The sequence below is a fragment of the Seriola aureovittata genome, chromosome 3 (assembly GCF_021018895.1).
Source record: "Seriola aureovittata isolate HTS-2021-v1 ecotype China chromosome 3, ASM2101889v1, whole genome shotgun sequence".
NCBI lineage: Eukaryota > Metazoa > Chordata > Actinopteri > Carangiformes > Carangidae > Seriola > Seriola aureovittata.
This window is the reverse complement of record NC_079366.1, coordinates 3966938-3976033: the sequence shown is the minus strand read 5'-3', so window position 1 is coordinate 3976033 and position 9096 is coordinate 3966938. Positions and strand designations below refer to the sequence as shown.

General features: G+C 39.6%; 1 protein-coding gene across 2 annotated transcripts in view; it reads right to left on the bottom strand.

The window, feature by feature from the left end:
- Positions 1 to 213: 213 nt before the first annotated feature.
- Positions 214 to 9096, bottom strand: part of neurl1aa (neuralized E3 ubiquitin protein ligase 1Aa) — a 70289-nt gene continuing 61406 nt past the window's right edge. For both annotated transcript variants that reach the window (XM_056372421.1, XM_056372422.1), the window contains exons 5-6: positions 4679 to 4828; positions 214 to 3635 (exon numbers count right to left, since the gene is read on the bottom strand). In XM_056372421.1, the coding sequence (XP_056228396.1) occupies positions 3394 to 3635; positions 4679 to 4828 (392 nt within the window). In that variant the 3' untranslated portion in view covers positions 214 to 3393. The remainder of the gene's footprint in view (positions 3636 to 4678; positions 4829 to 9096) is intronic.

Here is a 9096-nt window from a genome sequence, read left to right as displayed (position 1 = left end):
TGACAGTTTGTCAGTCTTGTGTTTACAGCTTGTTAGCTGAAAAGATCATTTAATGCAGCTTTAAGATACACAACCTGCAAATGTGTCTCTCACATTCCAGAAAATGTGTGTGTTTTTTTTTTTAAATAAGTATTTTATTCTCTTTCCCTGAAAGAGAATTTTGTTCAGCCATGTGTAATGTGCAAATGTTATTTCTATTATGAGGTAAACAACTTTTGCTCAAACACATCTGGAAAGTTTATTAACCACAATCATCCGACTCACACTGAACAGAGCTCACAAACAATCACTTGTTGTTTCAAATGAAAAAGAAAGAAAATAAAGGATTACAGAGTAGATCAGCTTCTGTGTCACAACAACGGCCAAACTGAGCTCTATATCATATTTCTATCCACTGGTTCTTGTCTACATGAACACTGTAACAGTGTTCCACTCGGATGCTTGTCTACTGTTGGTCCCGATGTTCACGCTGGGTGAACAGACAGCTCATGCATGACAAAAAGTACTAAGATCTCCAGAAAGAACCTCTAAATGTGCTGCTGCTGTGCGATTGGCCAGACACAGAGGAGTCGCAACAGTTTAGTGGCAATGAAATGAAGAAGAAAGCAAACACACACACATAAACACACAAGAAAAACAGATTTAGAGGAATAAGTCCACACATCTGTGATGGACAAATAAATAATACATTACAGGATCAGCGACATTCAAGGAGCCTGTGGAGTTTTCTGGATGCAAACGCAAGATAACAAAAAATGAATGGCATAGCAGCCTTGATTAAAAGATGTGCATAAAATAATTTACAGATGAAAACCTCCATCCAAAGCCAAATGGGTACTTAGCTTGGTATGAACTATGATTTGTGTTTAGCAAATGATGTTGTCCAAAAATTACTGGATGTAAATGTTAAAAAAGAGCCCCAAAATAAATACAGAGCTTTGCACAAGGGAATTACATTTATACAATGTATTTTTAAAAAATTAATCAATTTTTTTTCCATTTGGTCAGAGTGTCTGCACAAAATAAAAACATGCCACGGTTGAATCTCAGAGAGCAACGCTGGCTTAAACATTTACAAGATTACAATCAGCAGCTTTATAAAGTGACATTTATCATAACCATACAGTGATGGCTTTCAGACTATATAATCATACGAGCTATAAATACAGAAGTGGGTAGTAGGGTTTCCTAACATGGGCTTACACACAAGAAGATAAATTACAAAAAAGAACACCTGAAATTCAGGGATTGTAATAAAACCAAGAGATTATATCTTGCACCGCAAAGCAATGAGGTTTTGATTGTGCACTGCAATATCTCTTATTGCTGAAAGGTACAAGAAACCCCCTATATTCTCACTATTAGAAAACAAGAGGAAATTTAGAATTTCATGGTTTTGGATAAACAAGAAAAAAAAACAAAAAACAAATCTTAAAACCGTGATTAGCAACTCAAACAAACTTAAAAGAAAGAAAAAAAAAAGAAATGAAAAAAAAAAACACAAACGAAACTTGTTTTTTTGTTTTTTTGTTCAATTCAAACACACTGATAAAAATCATTTATCTCTCTAATTACATAAGTTAACATTCAAAATGTGAATCAACACTTTCAAGCAGTAGCGTAATCAAACTGTAATGTGGGAGGAGGGATGTGTGAAACATTACTGCCAGTGTTGGCCCCAGAAAGGACAGCTGGCAAATACCATAGCAGCAAAGGTTTGAGCCCCATTGGTAGATTATCAAAAAAAAAAGAAGTACGATGTCATTTAAAAAAAAAAAAAAAAAAAAAAAAATGGCCTCTCAGCTTTGAGTGGTATCTTGTAATAAGCTATGGCTTACTGCTGAGTTTTAGTATTTACAGGTGAAATTTGAAGGGGATGTATCAGGACATATCATACTGGAATTAAGGGATAGGAATCATACAAATACTCAAAATGTGAGCTTCAATGGAACTGATTTCTGTATAGGATCTCCGCTGCTGGTGAAAGTCCTGTCACAAGGATTTTATATATTTTAAGTTAAATATTGGAAATGTCATGGTTTTATATTACAAAAATAGCTTTTAAATTTGTGTGCTTTTCTCCTCTGAGTGAACGTTTTGTGGCAGTTTGTGCCACACAACTTAGTTATTTGGTAATTTGTCAGGGGTTTGGGAAAACGGCAGAAAACACAGAGTGTGATACATCTGCATGTAGCAAATGAAACTTCTGTGTGTTAAGGCAGGAGGCTGTGTTGTATGCGTGGTGGCTTCTGATACCATGGCAACAATCCTTTGACTTCATGTGTTGTTATGGGAGCTATTTTTGAGGATTTGTCAATTCGGGATGCGCGCTCACAGTGTATTAGGCATGGTTTTAGGTAGAGTTTGGGGAAATATTCACATCTTAAAAAAAAAATTAACATTGGCCCTGAGGAGAATCCAAATTACTGTTTTTTTTTCCCACTTCCTGTTTCCTTTCAAGAATTCTATACTGCTTAGATTGCTGGACACAGGTCTGTAGATTGTTTAAACAGATGAATGTCTTTGTCCTTTCTGTCAGTAACGGGGCGTTTCTGAGAGGACGATTCTGATTTCAGTGCAACATACCACATTGCAGAGCAAGCAGCTAGCTAGCACAACAATATAGCAACCACTGACGTTTGCAATAGAACTACCATAAAGGTAACATTAGATTATATGAGTACAAGAGGTGTTACAATCCTACTTAATATACTCAGCACCGCTTTGCATCTCTAAATACATCACTCACTGATAATCACTACGACGATTACAGAAATCCATCACTTCATCATTACAATGCCAAACCGACTTCTCATTTCCAATGCCCAGTAACACACAGACACAAGTTGTGCCATACTGAGCTGATTACCTGCTGTGCTTTTTTATTGACTGGTTAAGTCAGAAATATCCATCAGGTTGACAACATATTTCAGAGCTTCAGTCATCCTCTGAAAGAGCTATTATTGAGACATTCAGCCCCAAAAAGACTCATTTGCTTCGGTGCAAATGGGCGTTCGTCCCTAATTCTTGCAACATGGCTCAACATATGAGAGAATTTTGGAATTGGTTCAGTTTTTCCTTTCTCTTTCAAAGTGTTCCAAGTTCCCAGGAGAGAGCAAACACTTCTGGCAAGAATAAAGTTTTTAGTGGAACCCCCTGCCACTTCAAGTGCCGCCTCCGCAGGGAGGCTGTGACAACGACTCTAAAGTGAAAGAGACCTTCCCAACAAAGTGGTACTGGCTTCGGAAAAGGTCATGAGCGTAACCAACCAGCAATAATTGTATGAAAATACCAAATCAAAGTACCAGAGTTCATATTCACTGACATTTCTTTCCCTGACTCTGGGATTTTGCTGTTGTAAGGGAGGCCGTCCGTCCGTTTGCCGTTGTCCCTTTACGTGCTGCGGTAGGTCTTGATGATGTCTTTGATCTGTCTTCTACAAATGGGACAGCAGGCGTTGGACATCTTCTTGAGTTTGACGCCACAAGTGTAGCACAGACACATGTGCCCACAGGCGTAGATGACCGTGTCCACCATGTTCTCGTAACAGATAGAGCACTCATCGGACCAAGGCCCGCGGCCTGATGGGAACGTAGGAGACTTGGGGAGGCTGACTGGTGAGTTCGGGGTCGTACCTGTGGCAAAACAGGAACGAAATGTTAGATCAGGAAAGATGGGGTAAGGAAAGTGGATAAATAAAAACTTGATAGCATAGACAATTTTAACCAGCTTAATGAAAGTGGAATGAAATTGCTGTGACAGTGTATGTTTAACATTGGTATATTAGTAGTATTAGTATATATAAGTCAATTATTATATTGTGCCTGTTGATGGCTGTTTTTGATGATTGTAAAATTTTGAAATAACATTGAATTTATTATTTAATGTTTAAAAGTACAGAATAACTGAAAACAACACAATGACAGGTGCTCCAAGATTACAGGTGAAGGGAATGACAGGGCTGGTAAAACCTTCATGGACTGTTTGACCAATGGGGCAGCCCACCAGGATTTGTCCCAGTGCCAGTGGCCCAATGGCTGTGGCTGTTGTTGTTCTAATGATGCTACAGAGGACGGGGTGCTAACCGGCTGTGCTTCATTGACCCCCGAGCCTCGGGGGTGGACAAATCGTTTTAACCAACAGATGTCGCCGGTCTTATATCTAGGTTTCCAACTGAGCCGCCCCAAATTTCCTGATGCCTAGGCCCGGCGGCGGGTCAACTAAGGCCCAGCATGGCTGCCAGGCTCGGAATACACTGGTAGAAATGCTGCTAAATACCTCTCTCCATCCAACAAGAAATTAGATATCATGAAAACAACACCCAGCCGAATAAATGAAGAGAAACTAAATTGCTATTCAGTCTGATTATCAGGCTAAAAAAAAAAAAACCAACCGTGTGTAGGAGGTTTTGTATCAGATTCATTTCCTGCAGTCTCAAAGGAGAGCCACAGTGCATCAGGCCCATTTATATAACAGCGCTATGTGACATAACAGCACGTGCCGAACGTTTTCCTCGCTGCAGCTGCAGCAGCGGTGGGACCGCGAAGTGCTGGCTATTGTTCCTAACTACTGCAGGATGACATCTGCTCACTATCCCATAATGACTTCTATTCGGTCTCCTGTCGGGTGATTGATTCTCTTCCTCTGTAGTAGTAGCTCCCTATCTGCGTGTACCTACCCCCTGCTGAGCTGCAGTAAGCGGCAGAGCACAGGCCTCCGTTCAGGACCGGATCAGAGCTCCCGCTGCCCAGGGCGCTGGGGGTGTGCGGGGAGGAGGAGGGCGAGCCGGGGTTCGATGTGGCCCGCGGGTCCCCGACATGAGTGGAACCTAGTTGGAGCAGATAAAAGCAGATGCATGTATAGAAAAGTTAGATGGCACTGGAATTACTAATCACCAGTTACAGCTAATATAGTAGAATTTGTGTCTGTGATGTCACTGGAGACTAATACAGACAGACTCACATGGTGCCAGTATAACATCCTCTGACACTATACTGCAAAGGGGACAGTAGAAAATGAGGAAGGAGTTATTAAAAAGTAAGAAGTGGCCTTTAATGGATACTGCATAGCATCATAATGCCGGCTTTGCTTGTTTACACTGTATCCAACAAAGCCAGCAGTATGCAGCCCCAGTGAGTAATGTTTAGATAGCATGCCAGCTTATTGCTAGAACAACAATGGCCCCAAATTTGTACCTTTTATACAGAACGGCAAAATAAAAGGTGCAACATTCCCACCATGAACAGGCTGTATACAAAGAGCTAGGGATGAAACAGCACAAGATATTACAGGCCTTTCTAATTGAGGGCTTCTTTTTTTAATTCTTTTTCTTTTGTTACTTTGGTCAACAGAAGCACAGACAATGAACTAGAGCAGGATTTGGATTTTTTTTCTCCACTTTCCAGGAATTACATTTATAGTCATAAAAGCAGAGAGTGAGCACTCCAATTTGTGAGAGCAGTCATTTTTTCCATGTGCACATATTCATCACTGAAGAGAGGAGCTCTTCCCCCTCCTCTTTTTTTTTTTTTAGGAAAGAGTATTTCAGAAGAGCGTAGGTGTCCTCGATTCTTTCCACATCCTATCTTTACACGGTGGCCAGGGAAACGGAAATGGGAATTGGAAGGACAAGTTTAGGGAACATGTGTTGAGATGCCAGCGATGCCTTGAAAGACAGGTCAGACTGTTAGAGGCTGACATGAAAAACTGGATTTAAAGTCATTAGTGTCACATAATTTGAACATGTGATTAGCTGCACTAATTAATACGTTTTTATATTAACAATGGATCAAACGACTGTATGTAATTATAAAAGTTTTGCTCGTAGTCAGCGGCTTTCATTTTAAGGTATATCAATATGTCAAACGAGCTTTAGAATGAGACAATTTCATTTATATCGACATAGTTTGATCTTGTGTTGCATAATCGTCTGTAAAACCGTGACGAGCGGCATCTCTCCTCTGTCACTCTCTCTGCATGCAAACAAGTTCTCCTGCACCACGGAGGGAGATACAGCGCAGGTCCACACTGCCAAAGATTACTGTGATTGTACTCTTTCCCACCCACGTAAATAAAATCATTTGCTTTTTAACTTAGGCAAATCTTACATTTCAAATTAAGTCATTTTTGGCTGCACACCTGTCTGATTTGCATGTGGTGCAGTCACAAAATGGGGGCCGAAGGTTCACAGCTAGTGTCTGTACTCTAGAGATTCATCTAGATTCATCCAGTCAACTGGAAGATTCCTGGGATTTTTTGTTGATGAGATTTTGAATTGGAGAGAAAACTGACTTTGTAAGCAGAAGAATAAATACATCTATTGGTATAATGTAGGAGGGTTAGTCATCTTGTCATCACAAACTGTCTCTTCACTCTTTATTATAGTCTCATTCATCCCCTTCATATTGTGATATAGTTTGGGTGAGTACTTTTCCTACCACTCTCCACAAACGTCTGGTCCTCCAATAAGATTTCAGGGTACTAAACAATGGAACGGCTTCTCCCATTCAGCCCTCCATAAAATGTAACAAAAGATGCTTAAAATACCACTTAACTGTTTTTCCCCATTTATTTTTTCAGGTATCATGTTGTATTTGTCTCACTCATACTGACATGTATTATTAGTATTGTTCAGGAGTCAACACAGGTGTATAAACCAATATCCCTCTTACAAACACATGCTCTTATTTTAATATTATTGTTGTTACTGTTCTTTTCATTATGTATACATTATTTAAAATTGATGGTAAACTAATAGTAACAGTCATTACTTTTAGTCTTATGATTTTCTATATGTTAATTTTGTGCTCTCTAATATTGTGAAATTTTTCAATTTTAACACTACTTTTAACATTACCCACTGTTTTCTGCCTCCCCTGCACTTTACATTGTTAATCTTTGTCATTTTCTGTGTATCTTGTATTGTTTTGTATTGTGCAAAAAAAAAAAAAATATCATAAACTCAAGAAACTAGGAAAACACAGACAAAGCTATTTAGTGCAGCTTCAAAATTTCCATTTCATCCAAAACGCAGTAATGGCACAGATATGCAATATTTAGTGTTTTATAAAATAAAATACCAAAGCTTTGCGAGTTGTTTCCTGGAGGCGAAGTCAAACTAATACTTACGGTATGCTCAGTCATTTAAAATAACTTTAATAGTTTACTATCACAAGTTCGGCAGAGACACCAAAATACCAAACAAATTAAGATGCAAATTAGCTGTCTTGCAGTGCAAGCATGTAACCATCCACCCATCAAATGTTTTGCTGCTTCTTAACGTAAATGCAGATTACTTTAATTGCCTTCCCTGAAGCTTGCTGTCAAAAAAGTAGCACACTAACAACTGCTTCAGAAATAGCTGCTGCGTGCACATTAGATATTAAACAGTCCTATTTCAGGGGCTGCTTTTTTTTTCTAGCATCACTCCGCTGTTGTGAATCTTACTGAGTTACATTTCATGGTGTGTTTATTCTCCTGCACAAATGACAGGAAAAAAAAAAAAGAAAAAAAAAAAGAAAAGTGAAGCTGGGGTCATCTGGTGTGGCAGAGTCAGCGTCAGCACTGACCAGTAACATCATGATGACAGCCCCACACTAATGATGTCCCAGCAGTCTGCCAGGCTGCAGCTCTGTTGCCATCTGCACCAGCAGTCTGATCAATCCATCTGATGCCCAGGGCCAACGCACGGAGCCCTATGTCACTGTAGGGCCGAGCCTATAATGTGTTATTGGAAACTGCCCCGCTAATGCCAGGTCAAACACTGCACCAGTGTTTTTGTCACGGTGGATGAGCCTTCATGTCACGGCTGCTCACAGCTCTATATCCAGAACCCCTTTTGTTTGGGGGTTGCCCTGGTGCTCCAAAGCCCCGTGGCGCCTTGAAGTGTATGTGTGTGTGTGTGTTCTGTAATGTATGTGCAGTGTGTAACATGATGTAACAGGTCACCGCGAGTGAATGCATTTTTAGCAGGGGAGGTCCCCATTATCCTTATAGTATGTCTATGCGTGACATGGTCAACCCACAGTCTATGTATAGATACACCACCAGCTACAAGTTTAGGTAAACATTGGACACAAGGTGGGGAAATCCCAAACTATCCTGAATACCTGTCAACACCAAACAATGCCTAAAGTGTTGTTTATGAAGAAAATGTATTCTCTGCGGTTTCGCCTGATTATCTAAACCGCTGTGTTTGGAGGAGAAACCTGCAGTAAACAAACCCACAGTGATGCCAGCAATGTCCAATTGTACAGGAAAACCAAACTCCTTTAGTTTAGCTGTGGTGGATGTTTACAACGAACAGTCTGCGCTGCAGTTCTAATACTAGCCTTCGTTCTCTCGTCCATATAAATTTGACTAACCTGTCTGAACGTTGCACACTGGTTCCTCCTGTTGGGCAAATGTTTAGTGACATCACCATCAACCAAAAATCTTGGCAATCACGTTCATGGGTTTCCTTTAAATACATAAGCTTCAAACAGTAGTATCTTACTAGTAATGCTGACATCATATATACACTGTTACTAACTCATATTAATGACATTGCTACTGTAAACCAGGTAAAACATGTATTTTCAGTGATATGGTTCGGTTGTACGTATCTCTTTCTTGGCTATGCACAGTTGCATCAGTCATGTTTTATCACTTTTCTTTTCTCCTGTTTTTCCTGCATGTTACATTTTCTTTCCAACTAATAATTCAAAATTTTTGTCCTATGTTATCTGTCCAGTCCAGTCCAGTCCAGTCCACTCCAGTGACCTACTGTGGATCTTATCAGCCTTTTTGACTTGTGACCCCTTGTATTCCTCATCACCGGTTGCATAAGTCTTCTAGTTTTGTCCATTTCAGCCAAAGACATACTTATTTACTTTGCTCCTCATTTTATTTCAAAGACTATCTTGAATAAACATCCTGGGACGGTTAAATTGTCAAGTTATTTATCAGAAAAAAACTAAGATTAGAGCAAAGTCTGGAAAAATAAGCCCAACTTTTATGAAGCCTAGAAATGGAAATGTTTTTTTTTCTGCTTTCCTCTCATATGAATCATCTTGTGACCCCTAATATTTTAAGTATTACCCTAATGTCCTAATACTG